Source organism: Oncorhynchus clarkii, chromosome 16 (assembly GCF_045791955.1).
Source record: "Oncorhynchus clarkii lewisi isolate Uvic-CL-2024 chromosome 16, UVic_Ocla_1.0, whole genome shotgun sequence".
NCBI lineage: Eukaryota > Metazoa > Chordata > Actinopteri > Salmoniformes > Salmonidae > Oncorhynchus > Oncorhynchus clarkii.
Genome location: NC_092162.1, coordinates 8,271,809 through 8,297,054, shown reverse-complemented (window position 1 = coordinate 8,297,054; position 25,246 = coordinate 8,271,809). Strand labels below are relative to the sequence as shown.

At 46.9% G+C, this 25,246-nt stretch overlaps 1 protein-coding gene across 1 annotated transcript; it reads left to right on the top strand.

Moving 5' to 3' along the window:
- The first annotated feature begins 202 nt into the window (after positions 1–202).
- Positions 203–24,176, top strand: LOC139367427 (cerebellar degeneration-related protein 2-like). Its single transcript, XM_071105634.1, has 6 exons — positions 203–524; positions 16,231–16,343; positions 20,902–21,050; positions 21,131–21,295; positions 22,162–22,369; positions 22,615–24,176. Exons 1-6 carry the CDS (start codon positions 455–457, stop codon positions 23,365–23,367), a joined length of 1,458 nt encoding a protein of 485 aa, XP_070961735.1. The 5' UTR covers positions 203–454; the 3' UTR covers positions 23,368–24,176.
- The last annotated feature ends 1,070 nt before the right edge of the window (positions 24,177–25,246 follow it).

Below are 25,246 nucleotides of genomic sequence, written 5' to 3'. Positions count from 1 at the left end.
CGTATGAGAACATCCCCCCCAAAGTGATTTTGTCTAGAGGAAATAGAACTGTACATCTAGGCGATGTTGAACGGGCGCAGATGGCCAATTATTACTGCAGCCAAGAGTCTCGCGCATCTGTGCATGACGTCAGTGTGTCGTGTCCTGGAAAGGAGTCTCTATAAGAAACAATAATTGGCCAATTCACACGGCATGGTTTTAAAACAGTGTTCGAGTCTCTTGACTTTATGTGTCATTTTGATTAATCTGTAGCCAAGAAAAAATATATATTTAGCCTGCTTCATCGGTTAACGTCACAGCTCTTTCCTCATTCAGAATCTGAAGGAAGATGAGCTCACGTTATTCCAGAGGCGGGCGGACAGCGAAATTGCGTGTGTGCCTGATTGTGTAGCCGGCTGGTAGGCACGTCTTTGCTGGGTTCCAGGACAAGGCGGATGGTGGTATCCGTGTCTCGATGCTAGGAATGGAGGAATTTGTCACCGACGAGGAAGAGCCATGGTACGACCAGCAAGATCTCGAATCGGGTAAGTAACGACGCATACGAGAACGCCGTTTGCAGCCAACAGCATCCCGTATGTCAATGCACCGGGTAGCGGTTCGTTATTGGCGAGCTCAGATGTTCTTCCCAGACAAAGGCCTTTATGATCGAAGGCTTCTAGAGATCAGTTTGCGAAGGTACATTTGTCCGTACATCTTGACAAATAGTAATGGCACTGCTCTTCGAAATCTGCAGCCGCAGTTGAATATTTAGCTTCTTTCTGAAGGGATTCCTAGGGCCTTTCTGACGTGGATTGGGGAAATCATTTCTCTAATGTTGTCACAATATTGAAAGAAAAACCAAATACTCTGAAGTGGTCTGTTGGTGATTGCAAACAATGGATTATAATACTACTATCTAATAAATTAACCATAAATAGAAGTTAGGAGATTTCGGCTGTCATCGCAGCAATGCAATTGTTCTTTACAGGTTGCAATAATGATTAGGGATCACTTAACCTTGTTTATGCAGTCAATTGGGTTTTTGTTGATTTCCTCATTCAAGCATTACATATGATGTTTTCCTTTTAAGAATGTGGTGACTTTCAAGGCCTGTAGACTGTCATGTCCATGTCCCCATAATTCAATAAGAACTGAACGTGTCAGTTGAACATAATCAATAAGAAAGTGATTTTTTTTTTGAGACAAAGAGCATACATGGGCCAAAAAAAGCCATGAAACAGGCTTGATTTGCAGACTTGCTGATCCACCAGAATAGTTAATGAGCCAGAGATTATTTCGGTGCCCACAACGTTTTCCCACAATGCAGCATAATTCACAGTATGCTGCTGTAAATATACAGGGTAATACAGTATTTACTGTAAAATTGTATTGTTCAATTTTACAGCAGTGTAGCGGAGCACCATTGAGCCCTGATAATACATTGCTCTTTACAGTACTGTACTGTAATATATAATTACAGTAACTAACTGTGAATGTGTTGCTGTAAATTTACAGCCATTTGTTAGTGTACTGTTTTAAGTCACTAGGCTATTCCCCAAATATATATATTTTTGCAATAGGCTAGTCAACTAGGGTCCAGGCCTTGTGCATCACTTCCATTCAACATTCATTCTATGGGACCATATATGATATTTGCATAGAGATAACCTACTTGACCTGGGTCATATAGATTGTGTGAACAACATCATTCAGCGGATCCGCTATTAGTCTGAATTCAATTTGTATTTGTATTTATTATGGATCCCCATTAGTTCCTGCCAAGGCAGCAGCTACTCTTCCTGGGGTTTGTTATGGATCCCCATTAGTTCCTGCCAAGGGAGCAGCTACTCTTCCTGGGGTTTATTATGGATCCCCATTAGTTCCTGCCAAGGGAGCAGCTACTCTTCCTGAGGTTTGTTAGGGATCACCATTAGCTCCTGCCAAGGGAGCAGCTACTCTTCCTGAGGTTTGTTAGGGATCACCATTAGTTCCTGCCAAGGCAGCAGCTACTCTTCCTGAGGTTTGTTAGGGATCACCATTAGTTCCTGCCAAGACAGCAGCTACTCTTCCTGGGGTTTGTTAGGGATCCCCATTAGTTCCTGCCAAGGCAGCAGCTACTCTTCCTGGGGTTTGTTAGGGATCCCCATTAGTTCCTGCCAAGGCAGCAGCTACTCTTCCTGGGGTTTGTTATGGATTCCCATTAGTTCCTGCCAAGGGAGCAGCTACTCTTCCTGGGGTTTGTTATGGATTCCCATTAGTTCCTGCCAAGGCAGCAGCTACTCTTCCTGGGGTTTGTTATGGATTCCCATTAGTTCCTGCCAAGGAAGCAGCTACTCTTCCTGGGGTTTGTTATGGATTCCCATTAGTTCCTGCCAAGGCAGCAGCTATTCTTCCTGGGGTTCATTATGGATCCCCATTAGTTACTGCCAAGGGAGCAGATACTCTTCCTGAGGTTTGTTATGGATTCCCATTAGTTCCTGCCAAGGCAGCAGCTACTCTTCCTGGGGTTTGTTATGGATTCCCATTAGTTCCTGCCAAGGCAGCAGCTACTCTTCCTGGGGTTTGTTATGGATTCCCATTAGTTCCTGCCAAGGCAGCAGCTACTCTTCCTGGGGTTTATTATGGATCCCCATTAGTTCCTGCCAAGGCAGCAGCTACTCTTCCTGGGGTTTGTTATGGATTCCCATTAGTTCCTGCCAAGGGAGCAGCTACTCTTCCTGAGGTTTGTTATGGATTCCCATTAGTTCCTGCCAAGGGAGCAGCTACTCTTCCTGGGGTTTATTATGGATCCCCATTAGTTCCTGCCAAGGGAGCAGCTACTCTTCCTGAGGTTTGTTATGGATTCCCATTAGTTCCTGCCAAGGGAGCAGCTACTCTTCCTGGGGTTTGTTATGGATTCCCATTAGTTCCTGCCAAGGGAGCAGCTACTCTTCCTGAGGTTTGTTAGGGATCACCATTAGTTCCTGCCAAGGCAGCAGCTACTCTTCCTGGGGTTTGTTATGGATTCCTATTAGTTCCTGCCAAGGGAGCAGCTACTCTTCCTGGGGTTTATTATGGATCCCCATTAGTTCCTGCCAAGGCAGCAGCTACTCTTCCTGGGGTTTATTATGGATTCCCATTAGCTCCTGCCAAGGCAGCAGCTACTCTTCCTGGGGTTTGTTATGGATTCCCATTAGTTCCTGCCAAGGCAGCAGCTACTCTTCCTGGGGTTTGTTATGGATTCCCATTAGTTCCTGCCATGGCAGCAGCTACTCTTCCTGGGGTTTGTTATGGATTCCCATTAGTTCCTGCCAAGGCAGCAGCTACTCTTCCTGGGGTTTGTTTTGGATTCCCATTAGTTCCCACCAAGGCAGCAGCTACTCTTCCTGGGGTTTGTTATGGATCCCCATTAGTTCCTGCCAAGGCAGCAGCTACTCTTCCTGGGGTCCAAACACATAAAGACAACTGATATTACACACAAAACAAAAGATGAAACAGTACATCATTAAATGCATATTCCAAGCTGCTGATAATGTATCTGCTGAGCTGTAGCCAATCGCAGCTTGTCAAACAACTTTGCACTTCTTGCCAGCATTAGGGCGATTTCATATCTCTCCCCTCTTCCTCACTACATCTCTCTTTTTCTCTTTGCCTCGCTCCCTGCCTCTCGCTCCCTGCCTCTCGCTCCCTGCCTCTCGCTCCCTGCCTCTCGCTCCCTGCCTCTCACTCCCTGTCTCTCGCTTCTCTCGCTCCCTGCCTCTCGCTTCTCTCGCTCCCTGCCTCTCGCTTCTCTCGCTCCCTGCCTCTCGCTTCTATCGCTCCCTGCCTCTCGCTTCTCTCGCTCCCTGCCTCTCGCTTCTCTCGCTCCCTGCCTCTCGCTTCTCTCGCTCCCTGCCTCTCGCTTCTCTCGCTCCCTGCCTCTCGCTTCTCTCGCTCCCTGCCTCTCGCTTCTCTCGCTCCCTGCCTCTCGCTTCTCTCGCTCCCTGCCTCTCGCTTTTCTCGCTCCCGGCCTCTAGCTCCCTGCCTCTCGCTCCCTGCCTCTCGCTTTTCTCGCTCCCTGCCTCTCGCTCCCTGCCTCTCGCTTTTCTCGCTCCCTGCCTCTCGCTCCCTGCCTCTCGCTTTTCTCGCTCCCTTTCTCTCGCTCCTTGCCTCTCGCTCCCTGCCTCTCGCTTTTCTCGCTCCCTGCCTCTCGCTTTTCTCGCTCCCTGCCTCTCCCTGCCTCTCGCTTCCTGCCTCTCTCTTCCCTCTCTCCCTGCCTCTCTCTTCCCTCTCTCCCTGCCTCTCTCTTCCCTCTCTCCCTGCCTCTCTCTTCCCTCTCTCCCTGCCTCTCTCTTCCCTCGCTCCCTGCCTCTCGCTTCCCTCGCTCCCTGCCTCTCGCTTCCCTCGCTCCCTGCCTCTCGCTTCCCTCGCTCCCTGCCTCTCGCTTCCCTCGCTCCCTGCCTCTCGCTTTTCTCGCTCCCTTTCTCTCGCTCCTTGCCCCTCGCTCCCTGCCTCTCGCTTTTCTCGCTCCCTGCCTCTCGCTTTTCTCGCTCCCTGCCTCTCCCTGCCTCTCGCTTCCTGCCTCTCCCTGCCTCTCTCTTCCCTCTCTCCCTGCCTCTCTCTTCCCTCTCTCCCTGCCTCTCTCTTCCCTCTCTCCCTGCCTCTCTCTTCCCTCGCTCCCTGCCTCTCTCTTCCCTCGCTCCCTGCCTCTCGCTTCCCTCGCTCCCTGCCTCTCGCTTCCCTCGCTCCCTGCCTCTCGCTTCCCTCGCTCCCTGCCTCTCGCTTCCCTCGCTCCCTGCCTCTCGCTTCCCTCGCTCCCTGCCTCTCACTTTCGTGCCGTGCATCACTCATTCCTAATCTCTCTTTCACTTTGTTCCAATTATTAGGATGTCTGCCACAGGCTGAGAGCAGATGATGCATTTGCATTTGAGTCATTTAGCAGAAGCTCTTTTCCAGAGCAGCTTACATGAGCAATTTAGAGTTAAGTGCCTTACTCAAGGTCACATCGACAGAGTAGTTACCTAGTCGGCTCGGGGATTCGAACTAGGTAATGCTTTGACCCTGCTCTTGATCTGGTCATATATATATACACACACACACACACTACACCAGTGGAGGCTGCTGAGGGGAGGGTGGCTCATAATAATGTCTGGAATGGTGCAAATGGAATGGCATCAAACCATGTTTACCATTCCACTTACTCTGCTCCAGCCATTTCTTAAAACATTTCTATTTATTTGACCTTTTATTTAACAAGTCATTTAAGAACAAATTCTTATTTACAATGGCGGCCTACTCCGGCCAAACCTGGACAACGCTGGGCCAATGCGCCCTACAGGACTCCTGGGTGTTATACAGCCTAGATTACCATGAGCCCGTCCTCCCCAATTAAGGTGCCACCAGCCTCCTGTGCACACTATACACACTATATACACACACACACTATACACACACACACACACACACACACACACTATATACATACACACACACTATACACACATGTACACATTGATTTTCTACTGTATATATGTGTTGGAGTAGGGGCCTGAGGGCACACAGTCTGTGAATGTATTGTAATGTTTTTAACATTGTATAAACTGCCTTAATTTGGCTGGACCCCCAGGAAGAGTAGCTGCTGAGAGCGGGCAGGAGGGGGAAAGGTGTGTGTGTGGACACATCAGTAGAACTGATGAGGATATAAATAGGATATGAGGATATAAATAAAGGCTGATGTATCTCCACTTTATTCAGAAAGAAGAAGAAGAAGAGTGAGGAAAAGGGAGAATACAGTGTTGGAGAAAGAGAGAGACAGTAGAAGATCAAAGGAGGAAGACAGGATGAGACATGAAAGAGAGAGGAGAAAGATCAGAAGAGAACAAGCCCCATTTCTCTCTCGCATTCTCGGCACCCAGCCTTCCTCTCGGCGCCCAGCCTTCCTCTCTTCACATCTCTCTGGTGCATCCTGTTTTCATCAGAGGTGCTATTTAGCCAGAAGGTTTGGCAGATTGAGATGTGGTAATGATCAGATGAAGAAGAGAACCTCCATGTTTAGCATCAAAGCAGGCATTTATTGATGCAATGAGGCAACCTGCTGTTCTATACCGTGAGGGATCAGCAAACGTGTTCCATCTACAATACAGACGCAGACATTTCCATGCATACTATAAACACAACGCGAGGAGAAAAACATATCAACGATCATGCTTGGAATCCTCTGTAAAACAGACCCAAGGCGGGCTCTAGACCAAACTCTGAGCTGAAGCTATGTGCCCAGACCAGCTGTTGGGACCTGATTGGTTAGCGGAGCTGGACTCATTTACATTTAATGACCGGGTTGTAACGCCGCCTACCTGCTGTTATTACAGCTTTACCATCTCTTCAACAACCACCTCTCTACGTCTCCAGACACATACTCTCTTTCCTTGTTATCCTGCAGATAACAATTTACGGATGCATCATTTGTACACAGAATTTGAGCTTACTATGGGATTGACTGAAGACTGCAGGTGAAGTCGTACTGAAGGGGGTTGGCCTGCTTCACAGCTTTTCTGCAAGGAAAGGAAAGTAGGAAGGAGAGAAGGAGGACAAAACAGGGAGAGGTCCTGTTTTCCATATTCCTGTGACTCCTATGGGAGATATGTAACTATAAAAACAACACACTGCTCAGAAAGGCTGGGCACATTCCAAACCAGGGGTGTTTCCTTTCACGTGTGCACACACGCAAACACACATGCGAACGCACACACACATGCGAACGCACACACACATGCGAACGCACACAGGTTACAGTTGTATTACATGTATTTCTGCAGCCAACAGTTCTGTGTCGTTTCAATGTTTGACTCCCCAGCACTAAGCCCCAACTGATCTGATTACAGGGCTCAGAGACAGTGGCTCTGATACCCAGACTGTACTGTTTTGTGTGTGTCAGTTGGTTGTGACAGGAGTGTGAATCTTCCCCTGAGGATAATATGTCAGTGTAACTGACAAGTCAGTGTATCTGACACTGCTAAAACATCACAAAAGAAAACCATAGAATTGGCCTGATAGCCTATGCAGGAAATGCACACAATCCAATCCATTATGTGTCAGTCACTGGGTCTGGGTGGTGATGTCGTCCTTCACGGGGGAGTTGACTTCCTGGTGTCCTTGTTTGGAGACAGTGGTCTGTGGAGGGTATTGATTAGGATGTTTAATGTTGCAGAGAAACACAGTGCTCACCTCGCTCCCTCGCTCTCTGTCCCTCACGCTCTCTGTCCCTCACGCTTTCTCTCGCTCTCTGTCATCTCTCATTCCCCTCTGAACACCCACTGTGGGACTCACCCCCCTGTCGTAACGTTTGCTGTCATTAAATGTGAAGACTGTTCTATTTATCAAATATAAACTAATCACAGAATAGTAATTAACTAGGAAGTCAGGGCACCATGGGAAAATTGTTGTATAGAGTTTCAATTTCCCAAATATAACTCGTCAGATATTTTATTATCTTAGCGATTACAGTTTTCTATTAATGTATTGTTACCTCATCAGTCTCATTACTAAATGTCACAAACCCTTGGCACAAACACTAACAGATCATGAATCAGCGATTTTACAAATTGGCTTAATTATATATTTACTAACTAACTAATCACTCACAGAATTACATAAACACACACATAAATTGGTCGTACATTGGTTACTGACATGATAGGAAATTCCCTAGTTGGCTAAGCCAATGACGGCTTGGTAGACAAAGGAAAGGGGTGGGGCCAGGAAAAGAGCGGGAAACTCAGAGAGGATTCACAAAAATACAGTTGATAACTACACTCATGAAATGCTAATACGTTGAACATGAACAACTGCTCATTAGAAAATAAATAGCAATTTACATATTTACGAGTGTATGCCTTTGTTGTCTCTCTCTGTGATCGCCAGTCCGTCTACTGGATAATAGTCAGTTGACAGAAAGTCTCTGGTTTGTCCACTAGAGATCAAAGTCTGTCGTAGTTGTAGGTTGTTATAATGGATACGTCAGAGTGCCATTCGGGAAGTATTCTTAGATCGAATGTGTTTACCAGACTAAAGAATTTTAACAGCTGCAGACTCAATAATTGGTCTTTGGTTTGTAGATTTTGTCACCATTTCAGCGTGGGGGATGGTCTCTACGTTCTCTGGTCTTGTCCTTTTGGTAGAGTTGTAGTTTGAACCACTTCACACACCAGCATCACCCGGCGTGTTTTGGTTAGGAGTCGTAGCCATTTCAACGTGGGGACCCTGCCCCGGCGTGTTTTGGTTAGGAGTGGTAGCCATTTCAACGTGGGGACCCTGCCCCGGCGTGTTTTGGTTAGGAGTCGTAGCCATTTCAACGTGGGGACCCTGCCCCGGCGTGTTTTGGTTAGGAGTCGTAGCCATTTCAACGTGGGGACCCTGCCCCGGCGTGTTTTGGTTAGGAGTGGTAGCCATTTCAACGTGGGGACCCTGCCCCGGCGTGTTTTGGTTAGGAGTCGTAGCCATTTCAACGTGGGGATCCTGCCCCGGCGTGTTTTGGTTAGGAGTCGTAGCCATTTCAACGTGGGGATCCTGCCCCGGCGTGTTTTGGTTAGGAGTCGTAGCCATTTCAACGTGGGGATCCTGCCCCGGCGTGTTTTGGTTAGGAGTCGTAGCCATTTCAATGTGGGGATCCTGCCCCGGCGTGTTTTGGTTAGGAGTGGTAGCCATTTCAACGTGGGGACTCTGCCCCGGTGTGTTTTGGTTAGGAGTCGTAGCCATTTCAACGTGGGGATCCTGCCCCGGCGTGTTTTGGTTAGGAGTCGTAGCCATTTCAACGTGGGGATCCTGCCCCGGCGTGTTTTGGTTAGGAGTGGTAGCCATTTCAACGTGGGGACCCTGCCCCGGCGTGTTTTGGTTAGGAGTCGTAGCCATTTCAACGTGGGGATCCTGCCCCGGCGTGTTTTGGTTAGGAGTCGTAGCCATTTCAACGTGGGGATCCTGCCCCGGCGTGTTTTGGTTAGGAGTCGTAGCCATTTCAACGTGGGGATCCTGCCCCGGCGTGTTTTGGTTAGGAGTCGTAGCCATTTCAACGTGGGGACCCTGCCCCGGCGTGTTTTGGTTAGGAGTCGTAGCCATTTCAACGCGGGGATCCTGCCCCGGCGTGTTTTGGTTAGGAGTCGTAGCCATTTCAACGTGGGGATCCTGCCCCGGCGTGTTTTGGTTAGGAGTCGTAGCCATTTCAACGTGGGGATCCTGCCCCGGCGTGTTTTGGTTAGGAGTCGTAGCCATTTCAACGTGGGGATCCTGCCCCGGCGTGTTTTGGTTAGGAGTCGTAGCCATTTCAACGTGGGGATCCTGCCCCGGCGTTATCTTGACTAAATGTACATTTTGCCACGAGTCCTTTTTATTAGAAAAGGGGGCGTTCCATGACGTCGATGTAAATGTCTGTGCTCACGGGGTGTGGTTAAAACTTTAAATGAAAACAATGATCTTGTTTAGAAGGCTAACATCACATTTCATCTTCTCACAAATAGTTTTTAATATTTGATGATATATTTTATACAACATTTAGATGTAAACCCCATAATTGAGAAGTGGAACACAACCAAAGACACAGTAATGTGTGTTCCCTGTCCTTCATGAGATCACCAATGAAACAAACTCGACATGACTGTCCCTTAAGTGTCCAGGGACCACTCCAACTGCTTGGAATACAGAAATGCTGTTCAATTATTCAACCTTTTGATGTCCAAGTGTCTCTCTCTCTGTGTTCCACAGTTACATTCCAATCTCCTATACTACTTAACCCAGAGGTATTTTACGACCGTCATAAAGCGCCCCCCTCTTCCTCTGCAGGAGAGTTATGACACCCCTCTGAACACCCACTGTGGGACTCGTCCCCCTCTCAACACCCACTGTGGGACTCGTCCCCCTCTCAACACCCACTGTGGGACTCGTCCCCCTCTCAACACCCACTGTGGGACTCGTCCCCATTCTAATAGGCCCTATTATGTTATACATGGTCCCATTCTAATAGGCCCTATTCTGTTACACACGATCCCTTGTCCCATTCTAATAGGCCCTATTCTATACACACGGCCCCATTCTAATAGGCCCTATTCTGTTACACACGGTCCCTTGTCCCATTCTAATAGGCCCTATTCTATACACACGGTCCCTTGTCCCATTCTAATAGGCCCTATTCTATACACACGGTCCCTTGTCCCATTCTAATAGGCCCTATTCTGTTATACACGGTCCCATTCTAATAGGCCCTATTCTATACACACTGTCCCTTGTCCCATTCTAATAGGCCCTATTCTATACACACGGTCCCTTGTCCCATTCTAATAGGCCCTATTCTATACACACGGTCCCTTGTCCCATTCTAATAGGCTCTATTCTGTTATACACGGTCCCTTGTCTCATTCTAATAGGCCCTATTCTGTTACACACGGTCCCATTCTAATAGGCCCTATTCTATACACACGGTCCCTTGTCCCATTCTAATAGGCCCTATTCTATACACACGGTCCCTTGTCCCATTCTAATAGGCTCTATTCTGTTATACACGGTCCCTTGTCCCATTCTAATAGGCTCTATTCTGTTATACACGGTCCCTTGTCCCATTCTAATAGGCCCTATTCTGTTACACACGGTCCCATTCTAATAGGCCCTATTCTGTTATACACGGTCCCATTCTAATAGGCCCTATTCTATACACACGGTCCATTGTCCCATTGCCTTATTCTAATAGAGCAGTGGGACAGCACTGAATCCACAGAACTAGAATCAGATTATATTTCTATGACTGGAAGCAGCCTCCTCGTTGTTAGCGAGTTTAACCCTTTGAGGAGTGACTTCTCAGTGTTCTCTTCCTGAACGTTAAATCGTTTCGTGAGGATTGGATCGGCCATAGAATTGAAATTGGAATGGAAATGAGCAGTCGTGAAATAGGAATTGGTTAAGTAACATTCAACGTAGGGTTGAATGTGCTGTGCATAGTGCCGGAAGGGTCAACACCCATTCACAGATACCTGTGTAGTAGCAGAGGCCCCATAGGAGTTAATTAGCTGTGAGTGTAGCAGGCAGGTCTATGTATAAAGCCCATGTCAGAGAGGAGCTGGTAGCAGTCTGCTTTTCTCCTCATTAGTTTAATTGAGGGAAGACAAGACAGGAAAAGACAATAAGAAAGAGGAGACCGCATCGTTGAAAAGCAAGCACTGGAACAACATTGTGTGGGTGTGAGCGTGAGCTTGCCATCTCTCCTGTCTGTTCTTTCTGTTTCTGAACACTCTTCAAAACAACCAACATACTGTCTTCTCTCTCGTTGAAGATCAGATTCTGATTAGAATGAAGTCTGATTATCGAATAACTGAAGTGTTGATCAGTGATCCCATTGTTCATCACTCTCAACCTCCAGAGTTTTTACTGTCAGCTCAGTCTCTACAATGAGAGTGATGGTGTTTCCATTGAGTTGCTGTGTGTTGTCCCTTCTCAGATTTGACCACAGGTCCCAAAACACCAAACATATCTCGCTGCTGTGTCAGACTTGAAAATAAAGACTATGAATCCGACTGATTCACTCTGAAGGCAGAATACAGTCCCTTCCACTTCTGTTCGACCCCTAAGAGAGAGAGAGAGAGAAGTATTCTAGTCTAGACTGATTGTTAGTGTCTTGTATTGCTTCACTACTAGAACAATGTTCTTCATTCCTGTTCCAGGGTGTACATGTCTACGAGCTTTTGTTTGAGGCCACACTCTGCTTGCATGTGAATAAAATGCATAATCTGACAGCATCTTCATATCCTGTCACTTTCTACTTTAGACATTAGCATCCCCTCCGCCTTGCTGCAGAGAGACACACTGCATAATAAAGTGCCTTGCGAAAGTATTCGGCCCCCTTGAACTTTGCGACCTTTTGCCACATTTCAGGCTTCAAACATAAAGATATAAAACTGTATTTTTTTGTGAAGAATCAACAACAAGTGGGACACAATCATGAAGTGGAACGACATTTATTGGATATTTCAAACTTTTTTTAACAAATCAAAAACTGAAAAATTGGGCGTGCAAAATTATTCAGCCCCTTTACTTTCAGTGCAGCAAACTCTCTCCAGAAGTTCAGTGAGGATCTCTGAATGATCCAATGTTGACCTAAATGACTAATGATGATAAATACAATCCACCTGTGTGTAATCAAGTCTCCGTATAAATGCACCTGCACTGTGATAGTCTCAGAGGTCCGTTAAAAGCGCAGAGAGCATCATGAAGAACAAGGAACACACCAGGCAGGTCCGAGATACTGTTGTGAAGAAGTTTAAAGCCGGATTTGGATACAAAAAGATTTCCCAAGCTTTAAACATCCCAAGGAGCACTGTGCAAGCGATAATATTGAAATGGAAGGAGTATCAGACCACTGCAAATCTACCAAGACCTGGCCGTCCCTCTAAACTTTCAGCTCATACAAGGAGAAGACTGATCAGAGATGCAGCCAAGAGGCCCATGATCACTCTGGATGAACTGCAGAGATCTACAGCTGAGGTGGGAGACTCTGTCCATAGGACAACAATCAGTCGTATATTGCACAAATCTGGCCTTTATGGAAGAGTGGCAAGAAGAAAGCCATTTCTTAAAGATATCCATAAAAAGTGTTGTTTAAAGATATCCATAAAAAGTGTCGTTTAAAGTTTGCCACAAGCCACCTGGGAGACACACCAAACATGTGGAAGAAGGTGCTCTGGTCAGATGAAACCAAAATTGAACTTTTTGGCAACAATGCAAAACGTTATGTTTGGCGTAAAAGCAACACAGCTCATCACCCTGAACACACCATCCCCACTGTCAAACATGGTGGTGGCAGCATCATGGTTTGGGCCTGCTTTTCTTCAGCAGGGACAGGGAAGATGGTTAAAATTGATGGGAAGATGGATGGAGCCAAATACAGGACCATTCTGGAAGAAAACCTGATGGAGTCTGCAAAAGACCTGAGACTGGGACGGAGATTTGTCTTCCAACAAGACAATGATCCAAAACATAAAGCAAAATCTACAATGGAATGGTTCAAAAATAAACATATCCAGGTGTTAGAATGGCCAAGTCAATGTCCAGACCTGAATCCAATCGAGAATCTGTGGAAAGAACTGAAAACTGCTGTTCACAAATGCTCTCCATCCAACCTCACTGCGCTCGAGCTGTTTTGCAAGGAGGAATGGGAAAAAAATTCAGTCTCTCGATGTGCAAAACTGATAGAGACATACCCCAAGCGACTTACAGCTGTAATCGCAGCAAAAGGTGGCGCTACAAAGTATTAACTTAAGGGGGCTGAATAGTTTTGCACGCCCAATTTTTCAGTTTTTGATTTGTTAAAAAAGTTTGAAATATCCAATAAATGTTGTTCCACTTCATGATTGTGTCCCACTTGTTGTTGATTCTTCACAAAAAAATACAGTTTTATATCTTTATGTTTGAAGCCTGAAATGTGGCAAAAGGTCGCAAAGTTCAAGGGGGCCGAATACTTTCGCAAGGCACTGTATATAGACTCTGGAGAAGCGGTGTCTTGTCTTCTGATGATCTTGGCATGATGATCGCAGATCTTCACTGACTGAGATACAAGGGTCAAAGATCTCAGATCTTCACTGACTGAGATACAAGGGTCAAAGATCTCAGATCTTCACTGACAGAGATACCTTTTCTTTCTAGTGTTGTCTCTCTCTCGCCCCCTTTGTCTCCAGAATGAGCTTGTTCATCTGTGTATGTCAGGGAGGAATGAAGGTGGAATATGATCATTTTTTTGTTAAAAAAAATTAACTCCCTTTTCCATATCCAATTGCGATCTTGTCTCGTCATCCCCAACGGAGGGCGAAGGTCTTGTCATCCCCAACGGAGGGCGAAGTTCTCGTCATCCCCAACGGAGGGCGAAGGTCTCGTCATCCCCAACGGAGGGCGAAGGTCTCGTCATCCCCAACGGAGGGCGAAGGTCTCGTCATCCCCAACGGAGGGCGAAGGTCTCGTCATCCCCAACGGAGGGCGAAGGTCTCGTCATCCCCAACGGAGGGCGAAGGTCTCGTCATCCCCAACGGAGGGCGAAGGTCTCGTCATCCCCAACGGAGGGCGACGGTCGAGTCATCCCCAACGGAGGGCGACGGTCGAGTCATCCCCAACGGAGGGCGAAGGTCGAGTCATGCGTCCTACAAAACATGACCCGCCAAGCCCACTCTGCTTCTTAACACCCGCACACTTAACCCATAAGAATAGGGCCTATTAGAATGGGACAAGGGACCGTGTATAACAGAATAGGGCCTATTAGAATGGGACAAGGGACCGTGTATAACAGAATAGGGCCTATTAGAATGGGACAAGGGACCGTGTGTATAGAATAGGGCCTATTAGAATGGGACAAGGGACCGTGTGTATAGAATAGGGCCTATTAGAATGGGACAAGGGACCGTGTATAACAGAATAGGGCCTATTAGAATGGGACAAGGGACCGTGTGTATAGAATAGGGCCTATTAGAATGGGACAAGGGACCGTGTATAACAGAATAGGGCTACACCACTGCATCGAAGGAAACACTGTTCAACTGACAACAGGCACCGGCCCGCCACAAGTAGTTTCTAGAGCGCGTTGAGCCAAGTAAAAACCCCCAGCCAAACCCTCCCCTAACCCGGACAACGCTGGGCCAATTGTGCGCCGCCCTGTAGGACTCCCAGTCACAGCCGGTTGTGAACACCAGGCTGTAGTGATGCAGTGCCTTAGGTCTCCCGAGTGGTGCAGAGGTCAAAGGTGGAATGTTTTAATGTTTGAATGTACTGTTTCCGCAGGCTCTTAGAATCCTGCGGAACATAGAACTGTGATGTATTCCAAATTATAAACTGGGTGGTTTGAGCCCTGAATGCTGATTGGCTGACAGCCGTGGTATATCAGACCGTATACCACAGGTATGACAAAACGTTTATTTTTACTGCTCTAATTACATTGGTAAACAGTTTATAATAGCAATAAGGCACCTCAATGGTTTGTGATGGCCAATATACCATGGCTGTATCCAGGCACTCCGAGGTTGCGTCATGCATAAGAACAGCCCTTAGCCGTGGTATATTGGCCATATACCACACCTCCTCTGGCCTTATTGCTTAAGTGAATCATCATGTTACAGTATGAACAACGCTTTCTACCGTGGCTGTCATAGGGACGAGTGCAGATTCAAACTATTTTTAGTATCTTCACTGACATCACTCACATCTTTGGACCAGCAAAGGAAAACCTGTTCCTGATGCTCTCTTATTTAGACAGTTTGTTTCAGCTTGTTGCTCTCAAAATGTAAAATCTCTTTCTCTCCCTCCAACCTATCTCCTTCTCCCATGGCCCTCTCCCATCTCTAATCTCTCCCCTCCCATCCCCCTCTCTCTCTCCACACTTCCACCCCCCTCCATCTCTCTCCCCCCTCCCTCTTTCTATCTCAATTTCAATTTAAGGGCTTTATTGGCATGGAAAACGTGTTTCCATTGCAAAAGCAAGTTAAATAGATAATAAACAAAAGTGAAATAACCAATAAAAAAATGAACAGTAAACATTACACTCACAGAAGTTCCAAAATAATTATGACATTTCAAATGTCATATGTGAAAATGGTTAAAGTACAAAAGGGAAAATAAATCAACATAAATATGGGTTGTATTTACAATGGTGTTTGTTCTTCACTGGTTGCCCTTTTCTCGTGGCAGCAGGTCACAAATCCTGCTGCTGTGATGTCACACTGTGGTATTTCACCCAGTAGATATGGGAGTTTATCAAAATCGGGTTTGTTTTCGAATTCTTTGGATCTGTGTAATCTGAGAGAAATGTGTGTCTCTAATATGGTCATACATTTGGCAGGAAGTTAGGAAGTGCAGCTCAGTTTCCACCTCATTTTGTGGGCAGTGTGCACATAGCCTGTCTTCTCTTGAGAGCCAGGTCTGCTTACGGCGGTCAGTCACAGTGGTCAAGTATTCTGCCACTGTGTATTCTTTGTTTGGGGCCAAATAGCATTCTAGTTTGCTCAGTTTTTTTGTTAATTATTTGACACATTGGAAATAATTATCTTTTTGTTTTATCTCTCTCTTTCTTGCTCTTTCTCCCTCCCTCCCTCCCTCCCTCCCTCTCTCCCTCTCTCCCTCCCTCTCTCCCTCTCTCCCTCCCTCTCTCTCTCCCTCCCTCCCTCCCTCCCTCCCTCCCTCCCTCCCTCCCTCCCTCCCTCCCTCCCTCCCTCCCTCCCTCCCTCTCTCCCTCTCTCCCTCTCTCCCTCCCTCTCTCCCTCTCTCCAACTCTCTCTCTAGACCTCCACCTGGCAGCAGAGCTTGGGAAGACTCTGTTAGAGAGGAACAAGGAGCTGGAGGATTCTCTACAGCAGATATACATCACCAATGAGGAGCAGGTGCAGGAGATTGAGGTAGGAGGGCCAAGTCTCAAAAGCTCCATGGATGCATCTCAATAGTCTAAACTATTGAACCATATATACTAACTACACTTCGAGGGGTTGAAACCTAAATTATTTTCCAATCGTTTCTTTCTGCCCAAAACCATTCTTTTTTTTCAATCCGTTCTTCAGCAAAATAACGTTTTGAACCAGTTCAAACCCCGAAACAATTTCCCTTCTGTTCCTTTTTAACCTCGGAAATCATTATTTTGACATTTAGCTCTACATTAAATTACTTCACCCATGGCTAGAGCAGCTTGTCATGGAGAGGGCAAGCTATGTACATGCATTGACATTTTGCGGGTGAGGAGAGCGCTGGGCATGAAGCGCTGGGCATCTTGTGATGACATGCATTATCTGAATTAGGCCCACGTAATTATACCTACAGAGGAGCGGCTTCTATGAAAGAACTTTGAATGTCTTTGAACTTCAGAGAGTTGGCTTAACTAACGTTGGACCAGAGCTAGCCCTTGATCTTGACTCTTCGAGCTTCTACTTCTAAAAATGCACCTTTTCCAGAAACAAGTCTCTCACTGTTGCCGCTTGCTATAGACCACCCTCTGCCCCAGCTGTGCCCTCGATACTGTATGTGAATTGATTGCCCCCTATCTATCTTCTGAGCTTGTGCTACTGGGTGACCTAAACTGGGACATGCTTAACACCCCGGCCATCCTACAATCTAAGCTTGATGCCCTCAATCTCACACAAATTATCAATGAACCTACCAGGTACAACCCCAAATCTGTAAACACGGGCACCCTCATAGATATCATCCTAACTAACTCGCCCTCCAAATACACCTCTGCTGTTTTCAATCAAGATCTCAGCGATCACTGCCTCATTGCCTGCATCCATAATGGGTCTGCGACCAAACAACCACCCCTCATCACTGTCAAATGCTCCCTAAAACACTTCTGCGAGCAGGCCTTTCTAATTGACCTTACCGGGGTATTTTGGAATGACATTGTCCTCATCCCGTCAGTAGATGATGCCTGGTTATTCTTTAAAAGTGCCTTCCTCACCATCTTAAATTAGCATGCCCCATTCAAAAAATGTAGAACTAGGAATAGATATAGTCCTTGGTTCACTCCAGACTTGACTGCCCTTGACCAGCACAAAAACATCCTGTGACGTTCTGCATTAGCATCGAATAGCCCTCGTGATATGCAACTTTTCAGGGAAGTTAGTAACAAATATACACAGGCAGTTAGGAAAGCTAAGGCTAGATTTTTCAAACAGAAATTTGCATCCTGTAGTACAAACTCAAAAAAGTTCTGGGACACTGTAAAGTCCGTGGAGAATAAGAGCACCTCCTCCAAGCTGCCCACTGCGCTGAAGATAGGAAACACTGTCACCACTGATAAATCCACTATAATTGAGAATTTCAAAAAGCATTTCTCTACGGCTGGCCATGCTTTCCACCTGGCTACCCCTACCCTGGTCAACTGCCCGGCACCCTCCACAGCAACACGCCAAAGCCCCCACCATTTCTCCTTCACTCAAATCCAGATAGATGATGTTCTGAAAGAGCTGCAAAATCTGGACCCCTACAAATCAGCCGGGCTAGACAATCTGGACTCTCTCTTTCTAAAATGATCTGCCGAAATGGTTGCAACCCCTATTACTAGCCTGTTCAACCTCTCTCTATCGTCTGAGATTCCCAAAGATTGGAAAGCTGCCGTGGTCATCACCCTCTTCAAAGGGGGAGACACTATAGACCCAAACTGCTACAGACCAAGTTAACAAACAGATTACTGACCATTTCGAATCCCACCGTACCTTCTCCGCTATGCAATCTGGTTTCAGAGCTGGTCATGAGTGCACCTCAGCCACACTCAAGGTCCTAAACGACATCATAACCGCCATCGATAAGAGACATTACTGTGCAGCCGTATTCATCGACCTGGCCAAGGCTTTCGACTCTGTCAATCACCACATTCTTATTGGCAGACACGACAGCCTTGGTTTCTCAAATGACTGCCTCGCCTGGTTAACCAACTACTTCTCTGATTGAGTTCAGTGTGTCAAATCGGAGGGCCTGTTGTCCGGACGTCTGGCTGTCTCTATGGGGGTGCCACAGGGTTCAATTCTTGAGCTGACTCTCTTCTCTGTTATACATCAATGACGTCGCTGATCCACCTCTACGCAGACGACACCATTCTGTATACTTCTGGCCCGTCTTTGGACACTGTTAACTAACTTCCAGACAAGCTTCCATACAACTCTCCTTCCGTGGCCTCCAACTGCTCTTAAATGCAAGTAAAACTAAATGCATGCTATTCAATCGATCGCTGCCCGCACCTGCCCGCCCGTCCAGCATTACTACTCTGAACGGTTCTGATTTGTATGTGGACAACTACAAATACCTAGGTGTCTGGTTAGACTGAAGTCTCCTTCCAGACTCGCATTAAGCATCTCCAATCCAAAATTGGATCTAGAATCAGCTTCCTATATCGCAACAAAGCATCCTTCACTGATGCTGCCAAACATACCCTCGTAAAACTGACCATCCTACCGATCCTCGACTTCGGCGATGTCATTTACAAAATAGCCTCCAACACTCTACTCAACAAATTGGATGCAGTCTATCACAGAGCCATCCGTTTTGTCACCAAAGCCCCATACACTACCCACCACTGCAACCTGTACGCTTTCGTTGGTTGGCCCTCGCGTCATACTCGTCGCCAAACCCACTGGCTCCAGGTCATCTACAAGTCTCTGCTAGGTAAAGCCCCGCCTTATCTCCGCTCACTGGTCACCATAGCAGCACCCACCCGTAGCACGCGCTCCAGCAGGTATATTTCACTGGTCACCCCCAAAGCCAATTCCTCCATTGGTCGTCTTTCCTTCCAGTTCTCTGCTGCCAATGACTGGAACAAACTGCAAAAATCACTGAAGCTGGAGACTCATATCTCCATCAGTAGCTTTAAGCACCAGCTGTCAGAGCAGCTCACAGATCACTGCACCTGTACATAGCCCATCTGTGAACAGTCCATCGTGAGCTAGGCCAGAGCTAGCTAACAAACTAGCTTGTGTGTGCAGAGTGGCACCAGAATGAAAATAAAAACACGTCTTACCTTTCTGTAGTTAATAAATCCAATGTGGGGCCTCCCGGGTGGCGCAGTGGTTAAGGGCGCTGTACTGCAGCGCCAGCTGTGCCATCAGAGTCCTGGGTTCGCGCCCAGGCTCTGTCGTAACCGGCCGTGACCGGGAGGTCCGTGGGGCGACGCACAATTGGCCTAGCGTCGCCCGGGTTAGGGAGGGCTTGGTCGGTAGGGGTGTCCTTGTCTCATCGCGCACCAGCGACTCCTGTGGCGGGCTGGGCGCAGTGTACGCTAGCCAAGGTGCACGGTGTTTCCTCCGGCGCATTGGTGCGGCTGGCTTCCGGGTTGGATGTGCGCTGTGTTAAAGAAGCAGCGGCTTGGTTGGTTGTGTATCGGAGGACGCATGACTTTCAACCTTCGTCTCTCCCGAGCCCGTACGGGAGTTGTAGCGATGAGACAAGATAGTAGCTACTACAACAATTGGATACTACGAAATTGGGGAGAAAAAGGGGTCAAATTTAAAATAATTAAAAAAATAAATAAATAAATAAATAAATCCAATGTGAAACATGATAACTGTAGTATCCTTAAATAGCATTGAAAAGGTTCTCTCCCTAATTTCTGCCTGTAACGCCAGTAGCTACTGTAGATTATGTATTCTTCGGGGGGAGGGGGAGGGGAAGGTAGCCTACACACACTGGCAAAGATTTCAGGAAGACACTGGAATAAGTTTCATAGTGACAGTGAGGGCTTTGCATAGGCTCTTTGTTGCATTTTCTCGGATTCAGAGGTTTTGGGTTAAATGCAGAAGACACATTCTACTTGAATACATTCAGTTGGACAACTGACTAGGTATCCCCCCTTTTCCCTAACTGTCTAAACTCTAACGTAACCTCTACCCATAAGTTAGGTGTAGATTGGATGACAATCTACCTGTTGACTGAGCAGAGTCGTAGGAAGTTGGCTCTTCTCTGCTGTGGTGGCTGGCCATAGTGCTGTGGCCTACCTAATGCCTCAGTAACTCTTTGACCCTGCTGGCTGATCCTAATCTAGTGAAATGGTTCACTGAGTTCACGACCAAGGGGTTTTCGAGTAACCAGGGGAGGGAATAGAAGTGTTGCCCTTAACCAGCAATTGCCAGAAAGCTACTATTGCCAGAAAGCATCCATCCCCCTAATGGCTTAGGGGTAGTGGAACATGCCCCCATCTGTTTTAATGTATACAGGGCTTTTGGAAAGTATTCAGACCCCTTGACTTTCTCCACATTTTGTTACGTTAGAGCTTTATTCTAAAATGGATTTAAATTGGGGTTTTTCCCGCATGAATCTACATACAACACCCGTAATGACAGTGAGAACATTCTGCTCCAGTCATTACCACAACCCCGTCCTCCCCAATTAAGGTGCCACCAACCTGCTGTGGTGTGTGTATATATATTTAATTTAATTTATTTATTTATTATACAGTATGTCTCTCTCTCTGTGCAGTACCTGGCTAAGCAGCTGGAGGTGCTGAGGGAAATGAATGAGCAGCATGCTAAGGTGTACGAGCAGCTAGATGGGACAGCCAGAGAACTGGAGCTCACCAACCGTACCCTGGTACTGGACAGCAAGGCCTCACAACACAAGATAGAGAGGTGAGCTGGACGGACGCACATCGTCAAACGCACGTACACAAACACACTAACCCCATGCCTCTCTTCCCTGGTTCTCCCAGGTTGACTGGGACCATCGAGACCCTGCAGACCCAGGTGGAGTCTCTCTCTGGGCAGGTGGAACAGCTCCACTCCCTGGAGCTGCTCAGGGTCCGGAGGGAGAAGAGGGAACGACGCAAAACCATCGCCTCCTTCCCCTGCCTTAGGGAACTCTGCACCGCACCCAAGTGAGGACTCCTAGCAGTCACACTCACGTCTTTGGTTACTGGATCTCAAGGTCCCTAGACTATGTATTGAGCTTGTCTGTCTGTGGCAGGTACAAGTAAAGCCAGGTGGACTCTACGCGATTTTCGCTCCGATTTAGCTGTCCCAGACAAGTTTTTGTGATCGGAGACAAAATCCCCATGTCGTTGCCTACTGGGGGCGGCGGCGGCCATCACCGAAGATCGTTTAATGTAAGCGGGTCAGAGACACAATCTGAGAGCTACCGATCCCGTCTTTGAGCCGTACCAGACGTCCCGAGATTCTCAGACGTTTAAATTTTATCGGCACAAAATCTGCAATGCTCTTGTAGTGTGAGTGCGGCGATCATCAATAGCCAATGAGAGCTCGCCAGAGAAGAAGCCAGCGAGATGATCACCCAGAATGTGTAGACTCTCCAGCAGGAACCATGACTACTAGTATTAGGTGTTTTGTACTTGCCTTTTAAACCAAAGTGTCAAATCGTTTCAGCTCTGAAGTTCATGTTATTCAACTCAAAAAAAATATGTTGGCTAAATGTTTCAACTCTGCACGGCAGGTGTGAATGTCAGACTGGAAATGTTTGAGGCTGCTTTGTTCTAGCTACGTTAACAATCTTAATCACCATCATTGTTTTTCGCGAGACAGTGTGTTGGTAATCGAAAATCCTCACGACCAAGTAAATAATCTTTTAGTGTGTGAACCCCTGTCTGTGTCACATCGTTAAGTTGGCAAGACAAAAAAAAACAACAGGAAAGATGGTTGTTTTAATATGAGAGGCTCAGCGATGTTAGGATTTTAGCTGATATTGTGTGGAACTGTGTGTCTCTCTCTCTCTCTGTCTGTCCGTCAGGTATGAGGATGGGTTCGTGGTGGGCCGCTCAGACAGCTTCACCTCAGAGACTAAGCGCCAGCCAGCAGAGGAGGAGAATGAGCGTCTGAGAGAGGCGGTGTCGGCGCTGCGCTCGGCCGTGAGGGCGGAGCGGGGTCGCAGGGAGGGGGCGGAGAGGGAGTGTCACGTCCTCCTGGGGGAGTTCTCTCGTCTGGAGTCACGTGTGCTGGTCAGAATCCTATTTCAATTCCATTTAATATTCATTCCAAAAGGAGTGACTCCGTTTATTTTAATGGTTTCATGTTCTACTAAGTCTGTTCAATCCAATGAGTGATACTGATACTTGTTCCTAACTTAAATATAGTATATAGTAGGGCTCCTAACTCTCCCTCTTTTCTGGAAGAATAAAAAAATATTGAGTGATTGGTTTATTGACTATCTGACTGAATGATTGACTCATTGATTGATTGACAGGGTGCAGAGAGCTGCCAGGCACGGGTTCGTGAACTAGAGGCAGAGCTCCAGGAACTCCAGCAGCTCCGACGGGCGAGGACACTCCTCCTGAGCAGCGAAGATGACGGCGTGGGCTTCACCCAGACCCTCCTCAACAACACCCCCGAGACAGACACCCTGGAGGGGGAGGGAGGAGAAGTGGGTGGAGGGCGAGGGGAGGAGGGCGAGGGGGGAAGAGGCTTAGGTGGAGAGTCGTTACCTGCCTCCAGCCCCGTCAGGAAGAGCTGCAGCGACACGGCACTGAATGCCATCGTGGCCAGGGACGCATCCGGGAGGAGAAGAGGAAGCTACGCGATCCACGCCAACAGCGTCCGTAAGAGAGGGATGTCCATCCTGAGGGAGGTGGACGAGCAGTACCACGCTCTGCTGGAGAAGTATGAGGAGCTGTTAAGGAAGTGCCGGTGCCACGAGGAGTCCCTGTGCCACGCGGGGGTGCAGACCTCGCGGCCCGTCTCCAGGGACCCCTCCATGAAGGACTGTGCCATGGGCCCCACCCCTGCACCCCCGCCCTCCCCCACCCAGTCTCCCTCCACCCCCGAGGTGATGGAGAGCATCAGTAAGCAGGTGGAGGCGGTAGATAAACGACTGGGCCAGAGCACGCCAGAGTACAAAGCTTTGTTCAAGGAGATCTTTTCTCGTATTCAGAAGACCAAGATGGACATCAAAGCTACCAAAGCCACCAAAGCAAGCAAGTCTGGCAAGTCCAGCAAATAAATTCTGATACTGGATTGGTTTGGTAGTGCAGGGCTTTTTCCATGCTCAAAGCGCTTGAGATTAGAGGAGGAATTTGTCTCGTACTCTACCGATGTGTAGCACTCATGAGTAAGCTTCTGTGTGGGGTCTGGTCTCCTGTCTGCTTCACACGAGGCTGTTGAGAGGAGAACGACTCATAATAATGCCCGGGAACGGAGCAAATGTAATGGCATTATACTACTGGAAACCATGTGTTAGATGTATTTGATACCATTCCAAATGATTCTGCTCCAGCCATTAGAGCAACAGGACAGTTTCCACAAACCTAAGGAACCTCCTGTGGACTGCTTCTGTTACTATAGTTACCAATCAAACAATACGCCACTTAAACCAATCTACTACTAATGCTATTAGCACCTGCCTAGCTTTGCCAGTGAGATCTAACACAGCTGCCTTTTGCTACCGTTACACAGGTCACACAGGTATGATAACTGTCACCCACAACTTGTTGGACTCCGCTATTGTCTGGGCTTGATATGCCCAGCTGGTAATACACTCTTGTCCCCTGACGACCAGTTCGTACATTCTCCATTCTCCTACTCAACTCAATTTTAATTTAAGGTGGAAGAAAACATACTTTCTTTATGAAGCACCATTTTCCACCACCATGCTCGAGTGACTAATGCAACTTCCTGATGTTGCGCCCCCGCGTCCAGCCAGGGGTAAACATTTTTAGGCTTTAGCCACTCCAGCATGGTCCATAACTCCAACCACCTTTTCCTTATTATCATAAATGTTATAGTGTATGTTGCATTACTTTGACTTGTGTGTGTGTGTGTGTGTGTGTGTGTGTGTGTGTGTGTGTGAAATACTCACGTTGTAATGCCATACCATAGCATAGGGCAGGAGAAAATGTACACAACAATGAACCTGCAGTATACAGGAAATATAATCGATTATACCTTGTATTATTACATGCTTTACTTTTCTATTATTTCTCTATTTGCTTTCTCTCTGCATTGTTGGAAAGAACCCGTGAGTAAGCATTTCACTGTTAGTCTACACCGGTTGTTTATGAAGCATTTCACTGTTAGTCCACCTGTTGTTTATGAAGCATTTTACTGTTAGTCCACCTGTTGTTTATGAAGCATTTTACTGTTAGTCCACCTGTTGTTTATGAAGCATTTTACTGTTAGTCCACCTGTTGTTTATGAAGCATTTCACTGTTAGTCCACCTGTTGTTTATGAAGCATTTCACTGTTAGTCTACACCTGTTGTTTATGAAGCATTTTACTGTTAGTCCACACCTGTCGTTTATGAAGCATTTCACTGTTAGTCTACACCTGTTGTTTATGAAGCATTTCACTGTTAGTCTACACCGGTTGTTTATGAAGCATTTCACTGTTAGTCTACACCTGTTGTTTATGAAGCATTTCACTGTTAGTCCACACCTGTTGTTTATGAAGCATTTCACTGTTAGTCCACACCTGTTGTTTATGAAGCATTTCACTGTTAGTCTACACCTGTTGTTTATGAAGCATTTCACTGTTAGTCCACACCTGTTGTTTATGAAGCATTTCACTGTTAGTCCACACCTGTTGTTTATGAAGCATTTCACTGTTAGTCTACACCGGTTGTTTATGAAGCATTTCACTGTTAGTCTACACCGGTTGTTTATGAAGCATTTCACTGTTAGTCTACACCTGTTGTTTATGAAGCATTTTACTGTTAGTCCACACCTGTTGTTTACGAAGCATTTTACTGTTAGTCCACACCTGTTGTTTATGAAGCATTTTACTGTTAGTTCACACCTGTTGTTTATGAAGCATTTTACTGTTAGTCCACACCTGTTGTTTATGAAGCATTTCACTGTTAGTCCACACCTGTTGTTTATGAAGCA